The 14,332-nt window shown below is 39.3% G+C and overlaps 1 protein-coding gene across 1 annotated transcript; it reads left to right on the top strand.

Moving 5' to 3' along the window:
• The first annotated feature begins 11,757 nt into the window (after positions 1-11,757).
• On the top strand, positions 11,758-12,696 carry LOC110565709 (vomeronasal type-1 receptor 4-like). The gene has a single exon (XM_060366199.1). It carries the CDS (start codon positions 11,773-11,775, stop codon positions 12,694-12,696), a length of 924 nt encoding a protein of 307 aa, XP_060222182.1. The 5' UTR covers positions 11,758-11,772.
• Positions 12,697-14,332: the final 1,636 nt, after the last annotated feature.

Raw genomic sequence — 14,332 nt, 5'->3', positions numbered from 1 at the left:
GGCAATAGAGTCCATGTTAGGAACAGCACCACCTCCACTCACCAGACCCCATACGAAGACCAAGACGCCCATAGGCTACATGTGTGCAGGGGCCCTAGGTCCAGATAATGCATGCTCCTTTGTTGTCATCTCAGTCTCTGAAAGCCCCATGTGACTGGGACAGTTGTCTCTGTTGGTCTTCTTGTGAAGTTCTTTTCCCCTTCAGGTCCTTTCACCTTTCCCCCTGTTCTTCTGCAGGACCCTCAGAGCTCTACCCCATGTTTGGCTACAAGTCCCAGCATCTCTTGTTGTCTGGAGCCTCCCAGATGACAGTCAAGTTAGGCTCCTGTCTGAAAGTGTAGCAGAGTATCATTATTATCATTCATTAAAAAAATTTATTATTAAATAGTAAGATCTGGAGAGGACAGGAACTCCACAAGGAGAGCAACAGAACCAGAAATTTGAACACAGGGGTTTTCCCAGAGACTCATACTCCAACCAAGTACCATGCATGGAGATGACCTAGAACCCCTGCACAGATGTAGCCCGTGGCAGTTTAGTGTCCAAGACAGTTACATAGTAATGGGAAGAGGGACTGCCTCTGACATAATCTGATTGGCCTGCTCTTTGATCACCTCTCCCTGAGTGGGGAGCATCCTTACCAGGCCACAGAAGATGACAATGCAGCCACTACTGATGAGATCTGATAGACTAAGATCAGAAGGAAGGAGAGGAGGACTTCCCCTATCAGTGGACTTGGGGAAGGGCATGCATAAAGAAGGGGGTGAGAGGGTGGGATTGGGAGGGGAGGGCTTATAGGGGGATACAAAATGAATAAAGTGTAATTAATAAAAATTAAAAAAATATTATTATAGTTATTTATTTCAATTACACTCTATTCACTTTGTATCCTGACTGTAGCCCTCTTCCTCATTTCCTCCCTCTTTACCCCCTATGTCCTTCCCCTAGTCCACTTTTAGGGGAGGTCTTTCTCCCTTACTGTCTGATTCTAGCTTATCAGGTCTCATCAGGACTGTATAGATCCTCTTTCTCTGAGGCCTACTAAGGCCACCTATCCAGGGGAAGGTGATCAAACAGCAGGCAATCAAGTTCATGCCAGTAACTGCCTCTGCTCCCCTTACTAGGGAATCTCCATGGAGAATGAGCTGCCCATGAGCTACAACTGAGCAGGGGGTCTAGGTCCTCTCCATTCATAGTCCTTGGTTGATTCATAAATCTTTACAGGTCCCATGGGCCCAGATTTTTAGATCTGTTGGTCACCTTGTGGAGCTCCTTTATGGCTATTGTGAAGGGTGTTGTTTCCCTAATTTCTTTCTCAGCCCTTTTGTCTTTTGTATACAGGAGGGGTAATGATTTTTTTTTGTTAATTTTGTATCCAGCCACTTTGCTGAAGGTGTTTATCAGCTGTAGGAGTACCCTGGTGGAATTTTTGGGGTCACTCATGTATATTATTATATCATCTGCAAACAGTAATACTTTGACTTCTTCCTTTCCTATTTGTATCCCATTGATCTCCTTTATTTTTCTTATTTCTCTAGCAAGGACTTCAAGAACTATGTTGAAGAGATATGAAGTGGGCAACCTTGCCTTGTCTCTGATTTCAGTGGGATTGATTTAAGTTTTTCTCCATTTAGTTTGATGTTGGCTATAGGCTTGCTGTATATTGTCTTTACTATGTTATGTTTAGCCTTGTATCCCTGATCTTTCTAAAACTCTAACCATGAACGGATGTTGGATTTTGTCAAATGCTTTTTTGATATCTAAGGAGATGATCATGTGGGTTTTTTTTCCTTCTGGTTGTTTATATGGTGGATTACATTGATGGATTTCCATATATTGAACCACCCCTGCATACCTGGGATGAAGCCTACTTGGTCATAGTGGATGATATCTTTGCTGTGTTCTTGTATTCGGTTTGAAAGTATTTTGTTGAGTATTTTTGCATCAATGTTCATAAGGGAGATTGGCCTGAAATTCTCTTTCTTTGTTGAGTCTTTGTGAGGTTTAGGTACCAAGGTGACTGTGGCTTCATAGAATGAGTTTGGTAATGTTGCTTCTGTTTCTATTTTGTGGAATAGTTTGAAGAGAATTGGAGTTAGCTCTTCTTTGAAGGTCTGGTAGAATTCTGCACTGAAACCATCTGGCCCTGGGCTTTTTTTGGATAGGAGACTTTTGATGATTACTTCTATTTCCTTAGGGGATATATGACTATTTAATTGATTTACCTGGTCTTGATTCAGCTTTGGTAAGTGAAATCGATCAAGAAAATTGTCCATTTCATTTAGATCTTCAAATTTTGTGGCATATAGGCTTTTGAAGTAAGACCTATTGACTGTTTGGATTTCTTCAGTGTCTGTCGTTATGTCCTTCTTTTCATTTCTGATTTTGTTGATCTGGATAGTCTGATTGTATTTTCCTTTAGTTTCTTTAGCTGTTTGTTTGAACATTTCTCTGTTTCTTTTGTTTCTTTCAGTGATTTAATTATTTCCTCTCTGAAGGCCACAAACTGTTTGGCTGCATATTCCCGTGTTTCTTTGCGGATGGCCATAATCTGTTTGTCTTTATCTTCCTGTATTTCTTTATGGTTGGCCCTAATCTGTTTGTCTTTAACTTCCTCCATTTCTTTACAGATGGCCATAATCTGTTTGACTTTATTTTCCTCTAATTCTTTACATATTTCATTTGTTTCCTCTACTATCCTCTTCATCAGCATAGATGTTAGGTCATCTTCTTGAATTTCAATTGTTCAGGGCTGCCTGCCCTTGGATAACTGGGTTCTGGTGATGCCATATTGCTCTGACTTTTGTTGGTTGAGCCTTTACGCTGGCCTCTACCTATTGGGCTATTTTAGGTGTTGGATGTTAGTTTCTGATGCTTCCTGGAATCCTGGGGTGGAGAGAATCCCCTTGGTAGGAAGGTGATTTTTCCTGAAGGAGGTCTGCTTTTTGGGTATGGTCACTGAATGGCTGGTGTTTCTCAGGAATTGCCACTGCTCACCTCAGGCATATAGACCTGAGTGGTAGCTGTGGTCTTTGTTAGACAGGGGGCCTCTCCTCTCACCTGAAGAAGTCCTGGAGACAGCTGCCCTGCTGCTGGGTTTCTCACTTTGAATTTAGTGAGCTGCTGAAGTTGTTACACTCTTTTCCAGACACAGCCCTCTTGAAGAACTTGCTGATTCCCCAGCTGTGGGGTTTTCTCCTGACAGGATCTCTGGTGCCCTGGGGCCCACAGTTCTGTCTGGGACACTGAGTTGGGTGAGCAGCAGGTCTCTGAACTGGCAGTTGTGCACCCTGCTCTGGGCCCGCCGCTGAAGGTCCTGCTCTTGGTGGGAGGTTGTGCACCTCGCTCTGGGCTGGGGGCTGTGTGCCCTGGTCTGGGGTGGTGGCTGAGGGCGCCACTCTGGGCCAGAGGCTGTGCGCCCACTGGTCCCAAGGACCTTTTCCAGGGATTGGCTGGGTGACCTGAGTTTGGTCCCGATTGATTCCCACACCATGGGGTTTCCTCTCACCTGGGAATCACAATTGCTGGCATTTTAGGGTGCAGAGTTCAGTCTCCTGGTCGCTGTGCCGACACTGCTGTCCTGCTCCTCAGACACAGTGTCCTCCTGGAGCTGCCATCTTGGATCTCTCTGATTATGTAAATATTTAAGTGCAGTTTCTTTATATGATGGATTACATTTACATATTTTTATATGTTAAACCATCCCTGCATCTCTGGCATGAAGCTTACTTTATAATTTTGGATGATGTTTTGATGAGTTCTTGGATACAGTTTGCAAGTATTGTATTATGTATTTTTGTGTCAGTGTTCATGAAGAAAAATGGTCTGAAATTCACTTTCTTGTTGTAGTTTATAACTAAACCAAACTAAGACTCAACTGTGGCCTCATAAAATGAAGTTGCCAATATCCTTTTTTTTTGTTTGTTTTGTGGAATAATTTAGGAGTATTAGATCTTTTTGAAAGGTCTGGTAGAATTCTACACTAAAATCATCTGGCTTTGATCTCTTTTTTATGGTTGGTAGAGTTTAAATGACTGCTTCTATTCGTTAGGGGTTATAGGTCTAATTAAATTTTCTGATCTTGGTTTTAATGTTGGTTAGTGGTATCTCTTAAGATACTACTATTTTAGATTTTTTTCAATTTTGTGGATTACAGGTTTTTAAGTAAGACCTAATGATTTATTAGATTTCCTTAGTGTCTGTTGATATGCCACCTTTTTGTTTCTGATTTTGTTTTCATTTTTTATTTGTAACACTACCTGTTATCTAAAATTATGTTGAAATATGAAAGAAATATGTTCACAGGTTTCAGTAGTGCCTTTTTAAAAATCTCTGTCTCTATAGACTCTCAGTGCCCATATCTTGCTGTTTTGTTCATTTTTCTGCCTCCTGCCTTTGTCAAACTAGACTTATTACCCTCTCACAAACTCATTAATACCTACATCATCATCTTTGTCTATGGTTCTAAGAAATTTCATTCTTCCTCTTGATTTTAGTGGTGTCTCTATTTGGTGGAGGGCCACTGCAGGTGAGAAAGTGAAACTGCTCTCTCTCTCTCTCTCTCTCTCTCTCTCTCTATATATATATATATATATATATATATATATATATATCTGATTATTAATCAATTCTAAGTTCTTGTAAAGCATCATACCCTTCACCAAAGATTTCTTCATGTCCTTTAAAAGTAATGTGCCTTTAGCTTAGGTATAGATAAATAGTAGTGCATAAATTGAGGATAAATTTTTAATCTTAGTACTTTTTCATTAAATGGAAAAGATTTAATACTTTTTATAAGTATGACTGCCTATTATTCTGGTTTCCATTCAGTGCTTTAAGAAAGAAAATGTGGTAATTTATTATGTGAAAATGATTGGATACTTTTGCTGTCATTTGTGAGGAATGATTACCTATATAAATTCTTTCTAGGATTGGGCTCTGTTCAGACTTGAAGTTGTTGCTGGGTTTATAATTGTAACTTTAGTCAGTATATTTTCATATTATTATTTCCAGTTAATTTTTATTGAGTTCAACTAAGATCAATGATTTCTAGTGAGGACTATGATGTTATTTTTTTCCTTTTATTAGTACTTCAGTAGAAGTCCCAGAACTCACGATTGAATGTGTTCAGCTTTTTGTTCTAAAAGTAAACAGAACTGGGTTACAAAAGGTAATACTTGCGTTTGTTTAGAAGACTAACTCCATCAAAGAGACAAACAAACTTCCTTACAGAAGTCTTTCACATGAGACATTTATGATAGTTTATGATAACCTTTTTTCCAAGTCAGCCATCAAGGATCTTGACAATGTAAGTATCCCTCCAAACACTTAGAAGAAACTCATCATTGTTTTGGGTAATATCAACTGGAACATAGGAGAAAAGTTCTTGGCTTCCAGGAACTTATCATCATGACTGTATGTGATATGAAAATTGCTGTTCAGAAGGGAGTTGAGGTCACACATCTATGAAACTTTATCTGAGGGTTGGAATACTCCCCTCTTCCATAGTGGTGCTGCCATGCCAAGAGCTGCACAGTGAGCTGAACATTCTGCATAGGAAACAGTTCAGGTGAGCATGCTGCTTCATACCCTCAAGAACAAGGAAAAGCAAGGAAGGGAGGTCTGGTATGTGCACACCTCTGGAAAATGAATTGTTGGTAGAAAAGGAACCCTGAGGATTCAGTCTATGAACAGGAAGACTTTCTTGGCTGTACGCCAAATTACTAAGGGGAAGCAAGTGTCCCTGACTTTTCACTGACTCTTCTCTCTCTCTTTTTAAATTAATTATAGTTTATTCACTGTGTATCACAGCCGTAGCCCATTCCCTTATTCCCTCCCATTCCCATTCTCCCTCATCTCCTCCCATGCCCCTCTCCAAGTCCTTGGTAGGGGATGCCCTCTTCCCCTTCCGTCTGACCCTAGCCTATCTGACCCTAGGCCTTGTCAGGACTGGCTGCATTGTCTTCCTCTGTAACCCTATAAGGCTCCTCCTCCACCAGGTGGAGGTGATCAAAGAACCAGCCACTGAGTTCATGTCAGATACTGTCTCTGTTCCCATTACTAGGCAACCCGCTTGGAGACTGAGCTGCCATGGCCTACATCTGTCCAGGGGTTCTAGGTTATCTCCATGCATGGTTCTTTTTTGGAGTATCAGTCTTACAAAAAACCCAGGGCCCAGATATTTTGTTTCTGTTACTCTAATAGTGGAGATCCTGCCCCTTCTATGTCTTTCTATTTCTCCTCCACCCCCTTTTTTTATGATTCCCTGCACTCTGCCCAAAGTTTAGCTCTGAGTCTCAGCATCTGCTTTGATACCCTGTTGGTTAGAGTCTTTCAGAGGCCCTCTGCGGTAGGCTCCTATTCTGTTCCCTGTTTTCTCCCTCTACCGATGTCTGTCTGGTTTGCTTTCTGAGTGAGGATTGATCATCTTACCCAGGGTCCTCTTTCTTGCTTAGAGTCTTTAGGTGTACCGATTTAGTATGTTTATCCTATATTATATGGCTAATATCCACTTTTCAGTGAATATATACCCTATGTGTCTTTCTGCTTCTGGGTTACCTCACTCAGGATGATCATTTCTAGTTCTCACCATTTGCCTGAAAATTTCATGATTTCCTTGTTTTTAATTGCTGAGTAGAATTCCATTATGTAAATGTACCACAATTTCTGTATCCATTCCTCTGCTGAGGGACACCTGGGTTGTTTCCAGATTCTGGCTATTTAAGAATAAAGCTGCTATGAACGTGGGTGAGCACTAACTCTTGATGTAGCAAAACTGAAACAAAATCCTCTCTCAAGTTGCCTATTAAAAAGTACAAGATCTAATAATATATGATTTTGAATGTGCTTCAGGATTATGTTAATTATCTCCTTCAGGTTTCCATTCATTGTACATAAATCACAGATTAATTCTGCAGTAGGAAAATCACAGATTTTGGAAAATGGCTTTGTATTTATGAATGAACCTTAGAAATAGAACTAAGAAGGTCATCTATGACCAGGAGGACCCAGGATCTGGACCTGCCTGAGAAGAAGCATTTCTAGGCAGCACCACATCTGTGACTTGTCAGGAGCTTTGTCTTTCCTAACAGTCAGTAATGTGACTACTGAGGCTGTTTTCCTTCTTGAACTTGGGAATATTATGTAAAAGTGAAGGTGACAATGTCATTGTGAGTCTTGCAAACTTCAAGCACAGATAGTTTCTGTCATTTTCCCTTGATTAATGATACTCTGAGTTCACTGCCTTCTCAGGATTGCTTTTCCACTCTCCACTGCTGAGGTTTAAAGAACCTAAAGCCTCATACATGACAGGTAAGAGCTTAATTATAGGTCATCTCCATTGCCCTCATTTAAACCATTGCCTCCAATTATGCAGTTCGTAAGATTTCACATTATACAAATTTTATCTGCATATGTTTTTATTTAGATGTCATTCATAAATCTTGATTTGACTTAGTCCTTAGTAAATAAAGCTTTTAAACTGGAGCAACTTATAACTTAATGTCTTTTTTGTATGTGTGTCTCTGTGTTGGTGGGCAGGAGCTATTTTAGTTATGTGAATATATACTTATGTGGGTGTGAAACTTATGTCAGAGTGAAACTTCAGCTGTAGTTCTTCAGACATTTAAAAAATCTTGCTCTTTTTGAGACATGGCTTCTCACTCATCTGAAGTTCTCAGAGAATATTCCTATTTTTATAATCCTACCCTAGAGATCTAAGTGACTCAGCCCCATCCTCAGTGTTCAGATGATAATTGTGGGCTCCCACCTTCTGATTTTTTTTTAAACATAGCATTCATCTATTTTATATACACTCACATTTTATATTTCCACAAAGAAATGATCTTAGTTATTAACTACAAAACTATGAGTTTCCCTGAGTGCTTACTAATATCTGAATATATTGTAGTAGAGCACATTAACAAACATTTACAGAAATGAAAATATTGTCATTAGTTGTTCTTACATCTTAGAAATAAAATAGGAATTAAAAATATTTTAATTAGTATCAGCGACATTAGTGTCAGTGAGAGTCAGCCTGTGCAATATAACACACATGTGAAGAGTCAGCATATGCAATATAACACACATGCAATATAACACCACATACTGGTGTACACAAATTTAATTACTTTTAGAAAAATTTAGTAAGCCATGAACAATTTTTTTTTCAATGCAGTTTATTCAGGAACATTGAACAATCCTCGGACCCCGGGGAAAGCCAGCCCACAGCTTAAATAGCCTCTGGGTAGCCAACCCAGGCGTGCCACGGGGGCAATGCAGATAGGTCCACATACATGGAAGCAAGCCAGATCCTCGGCCTTAGCCAAATGTGGAGTTGTTCGTGACAGAGAGCACTCACCATCGGGAAGGTGGAAGGCGGAAACCAGCTCCATCTTTAAGGCATGGTATCGGACGGGTCTGATGCTCTTTGGGTGGATGACACCTAAATGAACATCTGTACAAAGTCCCAATTTATTTCTAATATCAGAGATCAGACCTCTACTCTTGCCTGATGTGTCTAAAACAAAAAGGGGGAACTGTAGAGAGCTGCGGAATGCTATGCCTTAAAGATGGAGCTGGTTTCCGCCATGAACAATTTTAAAACAAAATGTCGTGGTACTCTTTTTTTTTTTTTAACTTTTATTGTCCTTTCATACATTATATCCGACCGCAGTTTCCCCTCCTTCCATTATTCCCAATCCTTGCCCTACTCCCCAGTCCAAAAAAAATTAAGGAAAAGCAGACATGCCGTAGCTATACACAGAACATTGCCTAACAAGATATGAAAAGGCTGAGCACACTTCTTCATATCGTAACTGAATGTGGCAACCCAGTAGAAAGAAAATAATTTCAAGAACAGGAAAAAGAGTCAGAGACATCCTCCATTCTCTTTGCTGATAGTCCAAGAACACAAGATGCACAACCATAACTTACATCCAGATGACCAAGCTTTGGACCTATCTCAAACCCATACAGCATTTGTGTGTGTTGTTTCAGTTTCTGTAAGCCCCTATGCACCCTGCTTATTGTTCTTTTGGCTCTGTTCTCCTGTTGTCATCCACCCTTCTGGCTCCTATGATACTTCGTCTTCCTCTTCCGCAGGGTACCCCTGGTTCTGCCTAGTGTTTGTTTGGCTGTGGGTCACTCCATCTGCTTCCATGTACTGGATGATGATGCCCATTTGATGACACTTGGGCCAGACACCAATCTGTGAGTACAGCTGAATATCATTAGCATTTCTTTCACTGACTCTGTTAATTATTTTTGTGTCCATCCTGGGTCTTTTGTCTGTCTTGCCTCTGGTTCGTAGGTAGTGTGAGCAAGGTCTCTCTTTTGTGTTGTGGAACTCAAGTTGGAGCAGTCATGTGTTGGCTGTTTCCACAGGTCTGTGCTCCCGTTGCCTCAGCATATCTTGTAGATTGCAGGTTGAAGGTTGTGTTGGGTTTATTTTTTCATGCTTTGTATAATCTCTTCCTTCCCTTCACTGACTGAAGTTTCATGTCGTTATGTAGGATTCTCAAACACAGAATGCATTTCACTTCTTTAAAATATCTTCAAGCTGGCTCGAAGACCGTGGTATCTCTTGTGATAAAACAATTATATCCATGAATTTGAGTATTTGTTTATATCTTCACCTCACTATGTAAATCATAGATTAAGAATTGAACATTGGCTTAGTCTGTCAAAACTAGGAATCACAGGGCTGAGGCAAGAGGATTGTTGTACATTTCTTATCACTCTGCATTACTGAGAAGGACCCTATCTGGACACACACACACACACACACACACACACACACACACCACACATACACACACACACCAATAAAAATAAGATCATCATCTAGATTTTTTTCCATTTCAATCATCATTTCTATAATAGAGTTGTATAGTGTTATTGGCAGAAAGGTAAATGATTCAAAGTAGGTTCCAGTCTCTGCTAAGCTTTGAAAGAACAGAACACTGCTTCCATGTATAGATTTTTTGCATAATTTGAATCTTAGAGCATGTCCTCTTATAGTATCTATGTGGCTTTCAGAGCATTTGAGTTTTGTGAATGCACTCTGATTTGATTTCTATTGCAGGATAGGACAAATTCCATAAAAATTAGTCAATCACTGTACAGCTACAGGTTTGCATTTCTTTTTTTTTTCCAAGTCATTCATTTCCTGCTAATCCTGAGCATTGTCCATGAAGGCTCATTCCTGAAATATAAGTTTTCAGCATGAAGGAGTACACTTCTTCCACCTTCTTATATCATCTTAGGAAAATATGAGCTCATTAGCAATATGAGCACCATAGCCAGGTTTCTTGTTTTAGCCACATGCTTACCAAAAGCTGCTGTGTCATATGATTTGTGCTTTACATTTCTACTGTTGAATGATGATGCAAGGTAATAGATCAGCTAGAAACACTGTAAGTCTTTCCACTATGTATTATTAATTGGCTACTGCCTTGTTCTAACTAATTTCTATGGAAATAATTTACTTATTTTCTCTCCATTGTGTTAGATTACAATTCTTTATGCACAATGTATGTCTTCCACTCACTTTTCTTTATCTAACAGTGCATTACCATTTTTTTTTCATGTAAGTGTGGGAGGTAGAATTTGAATAGTTAGCTTTTGAGGTAAGATTATCTAATCTATCATTTGCACCTAATGGTTAGCGCTACTTAATATTACCAAAGCATAAAACATTTTCCTTCCTGTTCTAATATTTTAATGTTAATATATACTTTATCCAGCAAGGTATCAAAGAAGATGCTGAGACTCATAGTCAAACCGTGGGCAGAGTACAGGGAATCTTATAAAAGGAGGGGGAGATAGAAAGACTTGGAGGAAATGAATAAACTGTAATTAATATAAAAAATAAAAATTAAAAAAAAAGAAAGACTTGGAGGGTATAGGAGTTCAAAAAGGAGAGCAACAGAACCAAAAAATCTGGGCAGAGGGGTCTTTTCTGAGACTGATACTCCGAACAAGGACCATGCATAGAAATAATCTAGAACCCCTACACAGATGTAGCCCATGGCAGCTCAGTCTCCAAGTGGGTTCTCTAGTAATGGGAACAGGGACTGTCTCTGACATGAACTCAGTGGCTTGCACTTTGTCCACTCCATTCCTCCCCAAAGTGGGGGCAGCCTTACCAGGCGACAGAGGAAGACAATACAGGCAGTCCGGTGAGACCTGATAGGCTAGGATAAGTGGGAAGAGGAGGAGGACCTTCCCTATTATTGGGCTCTGGGAAAGGCATGGGAGGAGATGATGGAGAGAGGGTGGAATTAGGAGGGAATGCAGGAGTGGGCTACAGCTGGGATAGAAAGTGAATGAACTGTAATTTATAAAAAAGAAATTAATTAAAAAAGGCCTTTACAAGAGATTTCTTTCTTGGAGAAATTGGTGAGAGAGTAGACTTGTAGACTTGAGCATGCTTTCATTATGAATTCACTGGTCATTGCTTCTATCCATATTAGTTGGCCATATTCTTATGCTAACTTTTATGAAATATATAATTGGAATTTATGTATATTTGACGACTTTAGCAGTTCTTGTTGAATGTCTTCAGTTGTAAAATAACATGAGCGATGGTGTGGACAGTATTTTGTTCTGCTGACCACCCTGGGATTTCAGTTTCTAGCTAATGTGATTCTTGTGCATTTGTGACAACAGGCACACAGCACCATTTCAGCTAAAAAAGAAATCCATCATTTTGCTCTGAGGAGTGACAGCTGGCATATTTTGAAGTCATTTTTTTTTATCAGTAATGTTATGGACTCCAGAAATTTGGGAATAGGAATAATAATCTTGTTACAATGTACCATTGGAATTCTAGGAAACTTTTCACTTTTTGCCTACTACCTGGTTATTTATTACAAGAAACACAAAGTCAAGCCCACAGAATTGATTCTCATGCATCTGACCATAGTTAACTTCCTGATCATTCTCTCTAAAGGAGCGTGTAACACAATGGCAGCTTTTGTGTTAAAACTCTTCTACAATGATTGGAGCTACCAACTTTTTATGTATTTTCTGAGAGTTTTCAGGAGCATGTCCATTATCACCATTTGCCTCTTGTGTGCCTTCCATACCATCACCATCCTTCCCAGAAACTCCTGTTGGAAGAAACTTAAAGCCAAATCTCCAAAAGACATTGGTCTGTGTATTTCTTTCTGCTGGGTCTTTTACATTATAATAAATGTTATTTTCCCCTTGTACATGTCCATAAAATTAAGTAGGAAAAACTTAACAGAAGAGACAGAATTCAAACTCTACAGTGTTGTAGGATATGACAAAACCACAGTTTCCTTATACATAGCTTTTTTTGTGTTTCCTGAAGTTCTGTTTTCTGTTCTCATCACCTGGACCAGCAGCTCAATGATTGTGATTCTGTACAGGCACAAACAGCGAGTTCAGTACATCCGCAGCACTCAGGCTTGTCACAATAGCTCCCCTGAGTCCAGAGCCACCCAGAGCATCCTGGTCCTAGTTTTCACCTTTCTGGGTTTTTATACCCTCTCTGCTATCTCACATGGTTGCAATGCTCTGCTGCATGGTCACAATTCATGGCTTATGGATATCACAATCATTTTAACTTTGTGTTTTCCCACCTTGAGTCCTTTTGTACATATGAGTCAATTGTTCTCTCTCTCCAGACTCTTCTTTCTGTGGAAAAAGGATACAAATTCTTCTTAATATTTTTATGACAATGAAAACTGAATGCTTTTGCAGAGTCCAATTTTTGAGAGGAAAGCTAAACAGCTACTCTTTGGGGAAGACATTTGTAATATAAAGAAAAACTTTTGGATAATTCAGGTTACTTCAGTTGGTGGAATCTCCATCCAATACTAGCTAAACTGTTGGGATCTAGGCCGTTTTCTCATTCAATTATCATATTTCACAGCCTTTCTTTGTTCCAGCTTCTTAGAGGAGATGTTCTCAATTTATTTTCAATAAATCATCTCTGCTTTTGTAATCAGTTCTGCTGGTACATTTCATCCTGGATGCTGTGTATATTTTACATATGTTCTAAAGAAGCTACACTCCACAGGCCAAAGACTATGTAACCACAATTACTGGTCAGCTCTCACCAAAGAAAGTCTTGCACATTTCACATCTGTTCCAGGACACGAGTGCTCCAAACTCCTCTTATGCATGTGCTCCTTATCACCTTGCTTGCAGCTGCTCCAGAGGTATGAGTCCCTGTCTGCCCTGAGCCTGGTAATAGCTACACTCTACCATGTGTAAAATTAATACCTCTCATATAGACTCAGTCAAAACACATGATTGGGAAAGAGTAAGGTTATCCACACAAGCCTTGTAATTAGAGATTTAAACTCTCAGTACAAGCGTGACAATGGTTCTCTTTGATGTATGCAAGAATCTATTTGACATATTTTTAGGTTAATCAGGAGAGATGTCTCCCACATTGCTTTACCCACAGTGATGTAACTCTCTACTCAGTAGAAATGATGCTTTTTTTGTCTATATTATGCGTGGAAAAGCCTTATATTGTTGCACAAAATGTAGGAAAGTCCTTGTACTTCCATCCAGCAGTCCAGACATATGACAGTGTCAGAAACAACAACAGTAATATTCTGAAGGAGACTGAAGAGGCTAAGAGAGTGATCAATAACTTCAGACACTTTAGATCTTGGGAGATTAGACGTTGCAAAGAGGTGACACTCTATTCCTCCATTGTCGTAAAAGTTTCTGATATCTGACAAGAGTTCTACTTTTTGATGTTTCCATTACCTACTAAATTAGTATCACCCCAACATTCAAGACATTTATTTGTGGGAAAATTTTTACACTCAGTCTCTTCCAGTCAAAGAAATAGGTCCCATGGGGAGATAATAAACATTCAAGGGAAGAAAAATGAACAAGAAAGAGAAAAAGAGTAAATGAAGGTAGTATAGAGAGTCTTTGTAGATTAAAAGAGCCCATAAAAACTTTCAGATGTAATGGACATAGGTAGGTGTGTGCCGTTTATATAGAGTCTTTCAAAATTCTGATAAGTGAGTGGTTTTTTCCTTTGGCTTTTGGCATAGATAAAACAAGAATTAAATATTTTATTACATGTTGACATAGCTCATGAAAAAAAAAGATATGGATGTGAGATGATAGAACCTTCAGAAATGACTAAGGATGAGAAGAAGGATAGTGTCTAAGAGTCTCAAAGAAGATAAATTTGACAAATCAGAAGGATCAACATATGGAGATGTGTCCAATAAACAAGAGTGTTGTCAATGAGGTGAGTGATGATGGGAGGGCAAATTTCTACAGAAAAATGGTATAGAACTCATCAGAAATTTCAAGAATTAAACAGAAA

The sequence above is a fragment of the Meriones unguiculatus genome, chromosome 14, assembly GCF_030254825.1.
Source record: "Meriones unguiculatus strain TT.TT164.6M chromosome 14, Bangor_MerUng_6.1, whole genome shotgun sequence".
Taxonomy (NCBI): domain Eukaryota; kingdom Metazoa; phylum Chordata; class Mammalia; order Rodentia; family Muridae; genus Meriones; species Meriones unguiculatus.
Note: the sequence above shows the minus strand (reverse complement) of the source record. Positions and strands in the feature narration are given on the sequence as shown.